The sequence below is a fragment of the Phoenix dactylifera genome, chromosome 11, assembly GCF_009389715.1.
Source record: "Phoenix dactylifera cultivar Barhee BC4 chromosome 11, palm_55x_up_171113_PBpolish2nd_filt_p, whole genome shotgun sequence".
Lineage (NCBI taxonomy): Eukaryota > Viridiplantae > Streptophyta > Magnoliopsida > Arecales > Arecaceae > Phoenix > Phoenix dactylifera.
The window spans coordinates 2,413,867-2,427,670 of record NC_052402.1 but is presented as its reverse complement, the minus strand read 5'-3'; the positions used below and the strand labels follow the sequence as shown (position 1 = coordinate 2,427,670).

Genomic DNA, 13,804 nt, shown 5'->3' with positions numbered 1-13,804 from the left:
ACTATCGGTAGCCTTCTCGTTCTTCTTGTTCTTCATCTTGTTTTTAGCCCTCTCTCTCTATGGTTTGACCTTGCCCTTGCAAAAGGTTTTCTTTTCTAGATTTATCGTCCTACTCTTAATTTCTAATCAAAACTTCATTTTTTTGTTTTCATTAATGGGCTTTAAAATGTTCGATTTTCTAAGCTACATAGTTTCAGGTACCCTTGTTCTTGTTCTTGTTCTCATTGCTTTCTTTTTTTTGGGTTGGATTCTGTCTTCAGCTTTCTTCCTTGTCCCCTTCCTTCTCTGGGTTCATGGATCCAATCGGATCAAAAAATATAAGATTCCTTGTTTTTCCTTGCTTGCACGTAATATTTTCAGACAATTAATTTTCTTTGGTTATTTTCTCCACTTTTGCCTTTCCATTCTACTTTAGTTGCTTATTTCTGGTTTCATGGTTCAAGTTCTACTGTTAAAAGCTTGATTTCCTCTGTCCTTATTTCCCTCGCTAGCTATTTCAACCTCTGGGATTAAGCAGGATGGTCAAACCTAGGAATTTGTGCAGACCTGGCTTCTCCTGGTAGGATATTTTGTTGATTTTCTGTTAGTGTCATCCTTTGCTTGTAGTTTGGGTTTCTTATAGCTTCAGAGGATTCTGCACTTATGAAGGTTTTGGTATGCTTGTAAGTTTTAAATCTTTTGTGTGAAATGTAATTCATCCACATTGTGATCATACCAGCACTAGTATACCGGATCGAAACAAAAATGTAATTTATCCTTGTGAAAATTTTATGCATGTCTGAGATTCATGGACTGTTATTCAGCTAATTCCTAGACTGTAGGATAATTTGATTATTGATCTTGCTGAAATCCATAATCACCTTTCAGTTCTTCATAAAATCTAGACACCTTTTTCTCCCTTCTTTATCAAAAATTTACTAACTGTTTGGTATCATTGTTGATTTTGTGGCTTTGTTTCTCTACATATTAGTGAAATACCACATGCAGCTTGATGGTGAAGATAGCACTTGCAAAAATTATGCTACTCGCTTTTATTTCCGCTCTCTTTTTTTTAAAGCAATAAATCGTAGCTGCCAAAAGCTCTAAAGATTTTACAAAAAACTTAGAAAAAAAAGCATTTCATTGCACTTGTTGTTCAGTCTAGTCCACATTTCTTTTTTTTTTTGAAAAAGAAAATGCCAAGCAAGCCCTGAATTTTTGCTTTTGGTTCTCAAGGTAAGCCTACATCCAGCATTGATCTGTGTTCTCCACCCTGCTCTCCCCTCCCAAACCCCACTTAAACTATTGGGTTTCATAACCACCTTGTTTCTTTTGCAACTTGCCTTTTTTTCCAATTAATTTAGAGTTGTTGGAGATATGAGCAAAAGAATTGATGAGCTGTTTCAGCGACATGGCAGTCTTGCATATAAACCTCATGTTATGCACATGCATATAATGAAACTAGAATAGGTGATTTCTTCAACCTTTCCTAAGATAGATAGGTTCTAAACATGGAAATGAGGATTAATACTTTTGCATTATGGTTGGTTTTGATAAATGATCAGTTGACGATTTTGTACTATCAATTGATTATGTTCTCATTTCAAATTCCAACTCATTACAAACCATTTTGCAACTTGACTTTGGATAGTTGTGATAATTCTTGATTTTTTTTTGTAGCGGTCTCTCTCTCTCTCTTATATCACAATCCAGTGCACTGCTGTATATACTACTATATGCAGTTCACTTTGGTGAATCATTTATCTTGTGATAAGACATTCTTTCAGTTGCAAAATAAAATTTGTTTTTCATTTAAAGTTCAGTATTCTGTCAATTTTCCTAAGCGATGCAAAAAATGTTATATGGCTTCTCACTCTTTCAGTCCGCAATTCTATCCGAAAAAAGTTTTATGAATCCAAAATTCTGATTTATACCTAAGGAAGATGTAATATTAAATACTGGTATCCTCCTTAGGTATCAAACATTTAATTATGACAAAGATGAGGCCTTTCGCTGTGGTTTCTTCCATCTGATATCTGCTGTTAAGTGTTAAGGCATCAATATCATCAGGTGAAGTCTCCTAATGCCATTTATAAATCTGCCATCTTCACGGTTCCTCATCCTATACTACATCTATGTTCAACTGTTCTTTTTTGATCGGCATAAATTGCTTTATCAGTTTGGAAATCTGTTGCTATCATATGCTTGGCTTACCAAAAGCAATCTTATTTCAAAAGCTAATGTGCTGGTTGTCATAATCGGGTCCTTTTTTTTTTTTTAAAAAAAAGAAGAAGATGCGGACATGGTCCCCAACCCTTCCAGTCAGAATCTAAATCATAGTTCTATTATCTTCCATGCAGGACCAAATTGCATGGACCTAAGATGACCTTTTGTCAGAATCCCATCTTGCAGTATCATGTCAACCTGTAGGGTGTGTACTCCTGAAGTTTCACTGTATCAAACTTTTGGTTGGTCATGGATCCTTATTTCTTTTCATAGACTGTTCAATAGTTTAAATTTGAAGCTGTGATGGTATTTGCTGATTAGTTTCAATTGTCATTGGCAATACCAACCTGCTTGAGATGTGCTCTTTTGCACTATGAATGAGATGTTTAGAACTCTTAACATTAAAATAATCCATTACCAATTCAACATGACTTTTGGGGACCAAGATCAAGGAAATCAAGCTCGATTTAAGACATCCTAGAAATGTTACTTTTTAGAATGTTACCTCTCCTTTCTCTCCTTTGCTAGTTTTCTGTTTTTGGTTTGGCATTGAAAAAATAATGAATTCTAATTTTTGGTGTTGTGATACATTGGCAGGGAATAAGTCCAATATTGCTTGGTTGCAGTTTGAGTTTTCACTGAAGGGACATTATCTGCCTCAAGTCTGTTGCTTGTGACTTCCATTTTGAAAGGGGAAAATTTCAAAATAGCTCAAACGGAACACTTTGTATTCCCATGTTGTATATTTATTTTATTTAGTCTGATATTGTATATACCTTTGAGATTTGTCTAGTGATGCGTCTGTACAACTACCAGTCCAAGTTCAGGTACTATACACTTGCTTTGGTTGTTTTATGAAGTGTTTCGTAGCTTCGAATTTAGTAAGGAGAAATAATTCTTGTGGGAGCTTATATTTGGTTTGACTAGTTATTCTTTCTTAGAGTGACTTGTAACACTTGATATACCATGTATTTTAGAATCGGTGAGCTTTAGATTTGGTTATAGAGAATAACATTGGATGTTGCAAGGGTCAATGAACTGTCCTGTGCTTGTTAGTGAGTGAGATCAAGAGACTAAATTGCAGAGCAGAGCAGATCGGTTCAGACCACTGCAGTGCAACCAAGGCCATAGATGGAAAGAGGGTAAAAATGTCGAACTCTCTCTACTGTCGTCAAAGTCGCTTGTGATTTCGTGTCTGTACGAGGGCTGCTGTGTGCAGCTTTGGATGCATTCTAAATCTGCAAACCTCTGCTGATCTCTGAAAAACAAACACTTTAATTTTTTGGACCATCCACTAGGCCAACGCAGATGCCCCGCCGCTGTTGCCGATGCCGATCTCTCCAGACGCTCTATACCATTCTAGTATTAATGTATTTAAGAGAATTAGAAAATAAAAGAATTAGAAAAGCTCTCGAAGCAAACATTGCGTCGATTTAAAACATTCTACCAAAGTGATCAACCACAAAAAAAAAAAAGCCATCCAATCTATATGCTCCATACTATTCTAATATGAACATATCTAAGAGAATTACAAAATAACAGAATTAGAAAAGTTCTCTAAGCAAACATTGTATCGGTCTAAAATATTCTACTGAAGTGATCAACTACAAAAAAAAGGCCATCCAATCTACATGCTTGAATATATCTAAAAGAATTAGAAAATAGCAGATTTAGAAAAATTCTTTAGCTAAACATTGCATCGGTTCAAACATCATATCGATTGATAAAAAGAAGCCATCCAATTTACTGCCCTGTTTGCCTTTGGGTGATACCTCGGCGTCTCCACCCTCGTGCTCAACCATCTACCTGGTCCTCTAGGTCTCCCTCAGCGATTGCGTTGGCCTGCCTCCTTGGTGCATTCAATTGGGCCGGACAAATGTCAATTTGGAGGTTCTCGTTCTGTGTCCCACAAAATCCTCCAAGCGAACGGCTGGGACGTGTCTAAACTTGATCCGGGCCTAGATTGGACCATGATCCGACCCGATCGGCCGCTTTAATTTAAAACAAATAAACTTTGTAACCCTTCCCCTTGGAGACGAGGCAGCACTCAGGAGCTGGGAAGAGAACCCTCTGTCTTCCAGCCCAAGTCTCCGCCTCTCTCTCTAGGGTTTCTCCTCGTCGTCACGCAATCGCTTCAAAGATGGTGAACGTCTCTGCTTCTTCGACATCTTGATCTCTTAGTCTATCTTTCTGTTTAATGAGGGACTCGCCTTTTGATTTCTTGGATCCCTGAATACGACTACGATTTGTGATCGCCCTCAGTTTGTCCAATCTGTTCTTGAAATCGTTGTTCCATGGTTTATTGTAGAAACCAAGCTTTATGCGTATAAGTCTGTCAATTATAAGATCCCAACATGGCATTTGCATTAGGTTTCGATCAATTGAATCAAGAGGCACAGTCCTGTTGGAAGAGGGGAACAATGAAGGAAGTTTTGCTTCTTGGTGTAAAAATTCCGTGAAAACAGGAGGAATCTAGAGATGTTAAATGTTCTCTATACTTGTAGTATCTTCGGATTTTTTAAATAATTTCTATTCTATATAATATGAACCATTGTACTATTGTATTACTGATATTTGTGAATATATCGTTAGTGGTATTAGATATTTATACCGTAATTTTCAGTACCAGATGATTGCTTGCTTCCTTATGTAGGAATCTGACATCATAGTTGCTTGATGCAGGAAGAGAATCTCGATGCTGCGATAGAGTCCCTCTTGAATGTTGAGAAGCAAATGAGGCTTGCTGGTGATGTTGCCGGAACCAAGAAAGCTGTTACTGACATTGTGGAGCTTTGTTACAAAGCCCGTGCATGGAAGACTCTGAACGACCAGATAGTTCTTCTGTCAAAAAGGAGGGGCCAGCTTAAGCAGGTGAAGTGTTTGGAAAATTTGTTTCTTGCTGAGTTTAAATAGATCTAATTTATCGAATTGCTAGAGCAGGCTACATTTGGAATTCTTTTTTCCTTTGATACTGGCCAACCTAGTGCAGCAAAACCACCTTGATGATATTTTTGTTAGCTCATAAGTATGTACAATCAAAAGTGCAGTTCTAGATGCAGGTGAACTATGTTTTTAGTATGTCTTCTTTGCATGTTCCTGGGTTATCAAAATTTAAGGTCACCGAGGTGCCTCAGCTTTGTTATGAAGTATAACGTATGTTGGCATGTTATGTATTTATGTTGTTCACTGTTAGATTTTTATCAGTGCAAAGCACATTTGCCCAAAATCATCACAAGGTTGAAATGGTAGAAAATATGTATCAAACAAAGGAATGCAGAGAACTAGATCCGAGGATAGGATAGCAATGCATATAGAATGTAGTATTTTCTTGGAAGGGAAGAAAGTCATGTCTTTTGCAAAGTTGTTATAAAAAAGGAATTTGGCAAGATGAGACAATATTTCATTTATAGTGCTGGATAGATGTGATATTGGGTGCAACTAGTGGGATTTATACTATCCTCACTGTAGGTCCTCGTATTTTTATATGATCTAAGTAGTTATTCCCAGGACTTCTTAAAAAGCTTTATCTATTTAAGATCAAGGGTCCTTACTGTCCATATTGAATCACATATAATGGAGGGGATATCCAGTGCACGAAGATATGGGTGCCTTGATGGGTCTAGTATTCACCAGACTTTTTGTTTACCATGTTATAGTGAATGACAATGTGATCCATCGTAACCATATTCTGCGTCACTTGAAGCATTTTAGTCTTGTTAGTCTGTTCAAGTCTGCTGCAAATCCTGCATTTGTTTTGATAAAATGATGGACGAGTGGGATTTTGAAGAACTCGCTCTCATTGACCTATTTATAACTTTAAATTAGAGCATCCCTTCGACCTTGATGATTTAGAGTATGAATAAGAAATTGGTATCTTAAAAATGTCCTACCTTATTGGGGCCTATTTACGCTAGTATGCTACACCATAACAATTTCTGCACTTAATATGCGTGTATTATTATTATTACATTCTAAAGCAGCAAAGAGATTGGAAAGGTTTATTCTCTTTGAGGGGCCTTAAATCACAAATAAATGTCTGAGATGTTTTCTGCATGTTGGGATGGTGAGTTACGGGAATCAAGAGAGTTGGAAATTATAATCAGGGTTTCTTTGGGAGGAGCCTGATGGTACAAGTTAAGTGATGGTTAACAGAGTTGAAAATTGTAATATAAGTTTTCTTTGAGAGGATCCTGATGTTACAAGTATACCTTGGAAGTGGGATTGCGGGAATGTACACTCAGGTAATTATGTGATGATAAGTTAGGGGTTACTAAGTTGAATGGTAGTTTGCCATTTATTGTGGAAAGGAGAGTAGTTTGTAGTGAAAAGCTGCCAAAGACAATTATAGAGAAGAAGCAGGGTTTGGGCATGCAAACAAACTAGTATATATTTTCTTTTCCTAATGCCTAAGAAATATTTTCGTTCACTTTTGTGAAGAGACATTGAGACATTGAAAGGAGAGTGAAGCGTAAGAAAAAGCACTAGATGCAACACTAAGTTTTGGTTGAATATATCCTACTCTGTTATTCCGGGCCCTCCCTTTCTGCAAAATACTATTATATAGACCTCCTTCAAAGGTAAAAGAGAAGTTTGAGAGCAAATTAAAGATACTTTTGTACCAAGATGGTATCCGGGGACGCTTCAATGGAGAACATATTGAGTGGATCCTGCACCCCTAATTTTCTTTGTAGTAGAATGGCAAGGATCCTTGAGGCTTGGGAGGAGTCTGGTTAGGATGCAAGGCCTGTTGGGGAAATGTATTAGCTATATTGGGTTGCAGTCGCTCTGATGTTTTTAGTGGTAAATGCCATTCATCTCCTGGATTTACTTTTCTTTCTTCATCCCAAGAAAAGTAAAAAAGCTAAGTTGGTTTATGTGATTGCATAGAAATATTTGCATCTGAAGGTGAGGTGCTATTTAGTTGGCTAGTATAGCCATGTGGGGCAACTCTTCTCTCTCTCTTTCTCTTTGGGATTTCTTTGCAGGGGATGTACTACAAATGATTATTTTCAACACAGACATCAGCTGTACCCTTCAACTCATGATAACCTGTAGTTAGTACATTTCAGGTGTCAAACGACCTAATTATAACATCAATATCCCACCTTTGCACCACCTCAGACATACAGATTATTTATCTGTGCACCACTTCAGACATACAGATTATATATATAGGGAGTATAGAGATAGAGAGTTGAAACATGGTGGTTTATGAACTTAATTTATATGTCAGTGGATTGTTCCCCATCTTTACTCATTGCTGGATGTGGGGACACTTGGTCCTGGCAGACACGTAGTATGTGTTGCCGGGAGCCAGTTTACTTTTGCAGGCACCTAGGGCTGTGGTGGAGTAAGGATTAAAAAGAAAGGTGGACACTGGATTTCTGATTTAAACTATTTATGTGATTCACTTCTTCTATTTTTCTTCATTGAAAACCATTTTGTGGTTGGCCTATGAAAAGCCCCATTTGAGTGCTCTAATCTGGTTTTCTTGGTTGTACTTATTCAATTTATTTTTGTGTGGTTGTTTGCATGCAGGCTGTCACTGCTATGGTGCAACAAGCCATGCATTATATTGATGAGACACCTGATATTGATACGTGCATAGAATTAATCAAAACACTGAACAGTGTCTCTGCTGGAAAGGTGAACATGTGATACATAGAGGAGACCTACTTTAGCACATTTTATATACTTAAACATGCAATTTAGGTTTCTTGTCTGTTTACAGATATATGTCGAGATAGAGAGGGCACGCTTGATAAAAAAACTCGCGAAGATTAAAGAAGAACAAGGCCTTATTGCTGAGGCTGCTGATTTGATGCAAGAAATTGCTGTAAGTTGATGCTGAAATGTCTCATGACAATTCCATCGGTTTACACTGGGATTCTTGTTGTATTTATGTTGATGTACTGAAATGTTTCCTTACACTTCGGTTGAGACTTAGTTTATTTTGGGATTCTTGTTGTATTTGATTACGGACAATTAGTGGTTAAAATTATACAATTTATTTTGTTTTGTCAACTGAATGTTTAGTCTTCAGGTGGAAACTTTTGGAGCAATGGCAAAAACAGAGAAGATAGCATTCATTCTTGAACAAGTATATCATGTTTAAACCTTCATTCATTGGCTCAATTTGGACAATACTGTTACAAGACTGACATATTCCATTACTTATATATATATTTTCAAATCAAACAATTTCCAGGTTCGTTTGTGCTTAGATCGCCAGGATTATGTACGCGCGCAGATTTTGTCAAGAAAAATTAGTCCTCGGGTTTTTGATGCAGATGCCTCAAAGGAGAAGAAAAAGCCTAAGGAAGGTGATAATGTTGTTGAAGAGCCTCCTGCAGATATACCTTCCCTCTTAGAGTTGAAGCGTATCTACTATGAACTAATGATTCGGTATGGTGGTGCTTATTTGCTCATCAGGTTTTGTGCGTAAGCTGTTTAACCATTCTCTGTTGAGGAGAGTTGATTCTTTTGGGACCAAGGCAACCAGTCACCCACCCTTCTCCCCCAAGGAAAAAATAAAAAAGAGAAAAGGCTTTTGTGTTTGGCTATTCGAGCATCTACCTGTGCCCTTTTCCTTCGCCTTCACTGTTCATCACTGAATATTTTGTTGACTTCAAATTAATGTCCTCTGTTTTCTTTCTGATTGTTTACTGAATATTGTTATTGGTGATTACTGATTCCCTTTCGTACCACTACAATATGATTCATGTAGCCGTCCCCTTTTGATTCTGAATGCGAAATAACCTTTGGTACTCCTTTGCTCATTACATTTGACATGTTAATTTTTACTTTCTTTCTTCCATTTCTTATTATTAAGATCTGCAAGTTAAATGCAGTAATCGCATCAGCAGGAGGCATCATGTGTAAGGATAGTTTCTTTGTTTTTTTTTTTTTTGGAAAAACTCTAAAATAATAAATAGCTATATCAAAGGGCATCCCAATGCATGAGGCTCCTGCCATTGTGGGGTTTGGGGAGGATCGGATGTAGGCAATCTTAACCCTGCACATGGAGAGGCAGTTTCTGTTGTTTCAAACTTGTGACCCCAAGGTCACATTAGAACAACCTTACTGTTGCTCCAAGGCTCACCCTTTATAATCTAATGAATAGCTATGAAGTCCAAAATTCTATATTTCCCAGGTTCGTTGGTTGTGAGTTTGGACGAATGGGTGAGCTGGTGTTTCTATATTGACTCGTGCTTGTGCTTGTGAAATCTGTTATTTGATTCTGAGATGTTCTATTATGGCGATTTGTTTGCTTGGAATTTATGCATTACAATCTGATTATTAGATGCTCTATTAGAGAGTGCAGTCTACTTTGATTTTAAGATATTATTTACATTTGGTGCCATGATGATTGGATAACTATTAATTAGATCATTGTTTTTGTGTAGCTATCACTCTCACAATGATGACTACTTGGAAATTTGCCGTAGTTACAAAGCAATATATGATATTCCATCTGTGAAAGAGGACCCAGCACAGTGGATTCCGGTAAATACCTTCTGTTCTTTTTTTAATCTTGCAATATCTTTCTGAACAAATTTTTCTTTGTAGGTGCTCAGGAAAATTTGCTGGTTTTTGGTGTTGTCGCCTCATAACCCAATGCAATCAAGCCTTCTCAACTCTACCCTAGAAGATAAAAATCTTTCTGAAATTCCGAATTTCCGGTACGTGATTCTTTGGTTTACTTTCATCACACTTTTTCTATCCAATTATTTTGCCTGATGAGAGATCTTCATATATGCTGTTCTCTTTGTGGGGCCACCATCTAAGTCTGCTGTTAAAGCAGCTAGTTACCATGGAGGTGATACAGTGGACTGGTCTTTGGGAGATGTATAAGAACGAGTTTGAGAATGAGAAGAATATGCCTGGAGGATCTTTGGGTGCCAAGGCAGCGGAAGATCTAAAACTGAGAATCATTGAACATGTATTTATTTTGATGCTCAGTTTTTTGTTTCTTCTATTTCATTTTTCATTTTTACTTTATTTTAAACTTTATTAATTTGCAAATCTTTCACCTTCCCAGAATATTTTGGTAGTATCAAAGTATTATTCAAGGATTACCTTAAAGAGGCTTGCTGATTTGTTGTGCCTGAGTCTACAGGTTTGCTCCCCTTTCCTTTATTCAACATGATTATTCATGCTGATCTGTTCTTCCTACATACATATCTGACATTATTTACTACACTTAGAACTCCTAAGGTATGCGGAGTGATTGATTCTAGGCTTCTCCCCTATTCCCTTTAGTAGCCATCCCCTTGTGAGGATGCAAATATAACGATGTCCCAAATTTGGGGTGTCTTTACTGCAAAATATTTGGTGTTATTGAAGGTTAATAATTCATGGTGCTTATAGATGAAAGAGTACGCAACAAAGTCTGCAATCTCAGTACCGGATACCAATACTTTTGAAGGGTCAGAAAATGCTTTCTGGCCCACCAAAAGCTCTGCCAAACGGGGCCTAAGTCATACTTGTAGAATTTATGATGAGGTCTAGAGAAGATTCAAAGGTAATCAATTAAGTTCATTGACATAAATGAGTAATTGAAGCACCTTCCTCAAGGAAAAGTGGATGCCAATTTTGACTGCTCGGTCAGCTCATCTCGTTCGACCTCTTCATTTTGCTCCAACAGAATCTATTGGCTTTTTTTTTTAGCTATGCATCACACACTCATGTGGATCTAGCTTTCAACAGTGATCCACTACTTTCTAATCAAGTAGTCATTCCTTAGGAAAGATCAAATTCTTAGCATTATCTCTACTTGAAGCATTATAAGATCAGCTTCAACTTAAAGAGCTTTTCTTTTGTCAGCTTATATTTGGAGAACCCTTTATTCCTTAATTTGTTTCCCAACAACCTCTAGAGTGGTAGTTTGAACTCATAATCTGATCTTTTTATTTAGCAAAGAAGGTGCAGGTTGTGTATATTGATCATAACTTTGTTTGCCTACAGACTTGGTGATGGGTTCTTTCTACCGGGAACTTGACAGCTGTTTATTTATTTTTTTCCAACCCAGAGTTGCCAGACCCGTTTTGTATCCCCTCTAGAATTGTACTCTCATATTTGCTTCTTTCATACTTCCTTTTTCGAAATTTCTTTGAGAGATCTCTATCCTGCTACTGTACCTGTGCCTGCTGGCAGTTCTGGTAATTAAAACCTAGAATCAGGCACCGGATTGCAGTCCATTTGGCACATGAGAATGTGGACTATGAGTCTGGGATATACAGGAGATATTGGACACTAATAATTATGATGATTGATCCAGTGTCATCCTAGATATGTAAAGTTTTGAAATGTTTACTGCAGTTAGGTTGACTTTCCAAGTCATTTGCCTAATTTCTAAATTATTGGATGCAGTATACTAGTATCATTGCATGAGCAAATGTATTAATTATTTATGGATATCAAGTTTGGCTACAGCTGAAGTGCATGGGTAAGAACACTTTTTTGTTATAAAATATAGCACTTAGTTTATAGAGCCTAGGTGGCGGAGGCTCCTATGCACGTAAGTTACTGGGCCTGCTGCCCTCTCTGGTTAAGACAAAGATGCCACCAATTTTCCCTTTTAAGGGAAGGAATGGCAGAAGAAAGGAAGGCACCTGTTGCTGCTTGCTTTAGCTTAGTTGTGTGGTAGTTCATGAGAGGTTGCTGCTTTGCTTGTTGACTGGCCACCTCACAGAGTTCATCTTTGAGGCTTGTAAGAATGATAATGATGGGATGCATTGAGTCCCTTTGCAAGTAGCATATATGTTATTTGGTTCTGTCATTCCTTAGGAAAGATCAAATTTAATTCTGATGGCAGCGATCCTGGAAACTCAGGATTATTGGGTCAGAAAGATACATTGTCAGCCATGCTTGTTATTTGTGGTCCTAGTGCATCAGCTTCTTGAAAGCGGAAGTTAGTTTGTTGTTTGTACCTGCCGTTCATTGATTCCCACACCAGGGATTCTGAGAGCAGCATCTTTTGGGATCATAGTTTGGTTCTGATCTTCATGAAATTGTGTTGAATCACTAATTCTAAGAGGCCAATTGCATGGCTTATTTCTTTGCTTGGAGAGGGAAGAGTGCAACTTGCCAAGCAGTTTTGCCTTCCTCTTCTTTTTTATTTTTTTGTCTTGTTCAGTAAATTCTTGTCTCATGCATAAAAAATTTCCTGTTTAGAAGGAATAGAAACCTGTTCAGTTCAATTAACTCATTAGTCGGGCTGTCTGTAGAATAGCTTAAGTTTAAAATCTTGCTGCATGGCCCATCTTTGTTCTCAATAAATTGCCAATTACATTTGGATGTATATATTAGTAGCAGCCAATAGTGGAATTGTATGTATGTTGAGACATGGTTGCTGCTTTCGTTTTTATACCTTTTTTGTGGGGCTTCACAAGAACCAATGATGTTGCTAACTATCCACAAAATAAGATGATCAAGAATTATGTTTCCTTGCCCCCCTCCATGTATCAAAGTGTTTTGGGAGTTATAGATATCTCCATTCAAATTTTTGATTCTCATCATTTTTGTATGGTAGATCATTTACATATGATTCTTTGCAATATACATGAAAATGTAGCGGCACGTCTCTCCTTCATGTTTATTTCCTTTTCATCTCAAGTCTGGTTTCTCTGGTGTTCATACCATGTATCCTATGTATCTGCATTCCGGAATATGCTTGTAGTTTTTTTTTTTTTTTTTTTTTGAAAAAAAAAATTAACTATCAAAGTTTTATGCCTCTCTCTCGTTATTTTTCAGGAAGCTGAAAAGCATTTATCAGACATGGTGGTGTCAAAATCCCTGATTGCGAAGATAGACAGGCCAATGGGAGTTGTTTGCTTTCAGACAGCCAAGGACAGCAATGACATCCTAAACTCTTGGGCGATGAACTTGGAGAAGCTGCTTGACCTTGTTGAAAAAAGCTGCCACCAAATACACAAGGAAACCATGGTTCACAAAGCTGTTCTGAAAGCTTAGTCACGTATTTTACCATGCCACAATGAGATTTTCTCTAGGCCGGTCCGGAAGTCTCAAAGTTACAAAAAAGATGGCATGCCTCCTAGGCTTCAATTTGCTTCTCCCCCGTCGAATTTCTGTTTCATTATCTCTTAAGCGAACGATAGCTTGCTCCAAGCTTCTTACAGAGTGTAGCAGCTGAACATTCTTATTATACTGATTATATTTGTTTTACTAAACCATTTTGCAACAACCATTCCGTGTTTTCAGTGTCCAATGTTGCAAATTATTAAATTGACCATGCATAACTTCTAAGTAATTTTAAAGCAGCAACATTGTAAGATAATTGGATTATTGTTATGATATGTTGATCTAGCATTCCACCGTGAGAATGGTAGCTTCGCTTTCTATGGCAAATCTGCTGTGGCCTCTACAAAGTCATTTCTCTGATACTCGGCTTTTTGTCTTTTTATTTATTGTTGAGTGAGCAAGAGGGCCAAAACACAAATTAAAAGCGTTCAAAAGTATAACCAAAGCCGGATGCGCGTGAGCAAGCGGATAAAATTGGGCCGGAACTTACTAAGCAAGCGCAATCGGCGGACGAAAGCCGTGAACCGGGCAGGGCCGGGATCGAGCCCTCGAGCTC

The 13,804-nt window shown here is 37.5% G+C and overlaps 1 protein-coding gene and 1 long non-coding RNA gene across 4 annotated transcripts; both read left to right on the top strand.

The window, feature by feature from the left end:
* Positions 1–492: 492 nt before the first annotated feature.
* LOC103719460 lies at positions 493–3,197 on the top strand. 2 transcript variants are annotated; one of them, XR_001880124.3, is made up of 2 exons: positions 493–559; positions 2,803–3,197. It is a non-coding gene; the product is annotated as an uncharacterized LOC103719460 (long non-coding RNA). The 2 variants fall into 2 exon arrangements; XR_003388036.2 differs by lacking the exon at positions 493–559 and adding an exon at positions 566–2,049.
* Positions 3,198–4,200: 1,003 nt separating this feature from the next.
* On the top strand, positions 4,201–13,504 carry LOC103719444 (26S proteasome non-ATPase regulatory subunit 12 homolog A-like). 2 transcript variants are annotated; one of them, XM_008808703.4, is made up of 11 exons: positions 4,201–4,348; positions 4,888–5,076; positions 7,744–7,851; positions 7,937–8,041; positions 8,249–8,305; positions 8,414–8,610; positions 9,612–9,711; positions 9,775–9,887; positions 9,994–10,147; positions 10,247–10,324; positions 12,961–13,504. In XM_008808703.4, exons 1-11 carry the CDS (start codon positions 4,346–4,348, stop codon positions 13,177–13,179), a joined length of 1,323 nt encoding a protein of 440 aa, XP_008806925.2. In that variant the 5' UTR covers positions 4,201–4,345; the 3' UTR covers positions 13,180–13,504. The 2 variants fall into 2 exon arrangements, with proteins under 2 accessions (XP_008806925.2, XP_008806918.2); XM_008808696.3 differs by lacking the exon at positions 4,201–4,348 and having other exon boundaries at positions 4,882–5,076.
* Positions 13,505–13,804: the final 300 nt, after the last annotated feature.

Coding starts and splice junctions, on each gene's coding strand:
- LOC103719444 (XM_008808696.3), top strand. CDS start 4,882: ATGCAGGAAGAGAATCTCGATGCTGCGATAGAGTCCCTCTTGAATGTT. Junction 7,852..7,936: donor ACAGTGTCTCTGCTGGAAAG/GTGAACATGTGA, acceptor GTCTGTTTACAG/ATATATGTCGAGATAGAGAG. Junction 8,306..8,413: donor TAGCATTCATTCTTGAACAA/GTATATCATGTT, acceptor AACAATTTCCAG/GTTCGTTTGTGCTTAGATCG.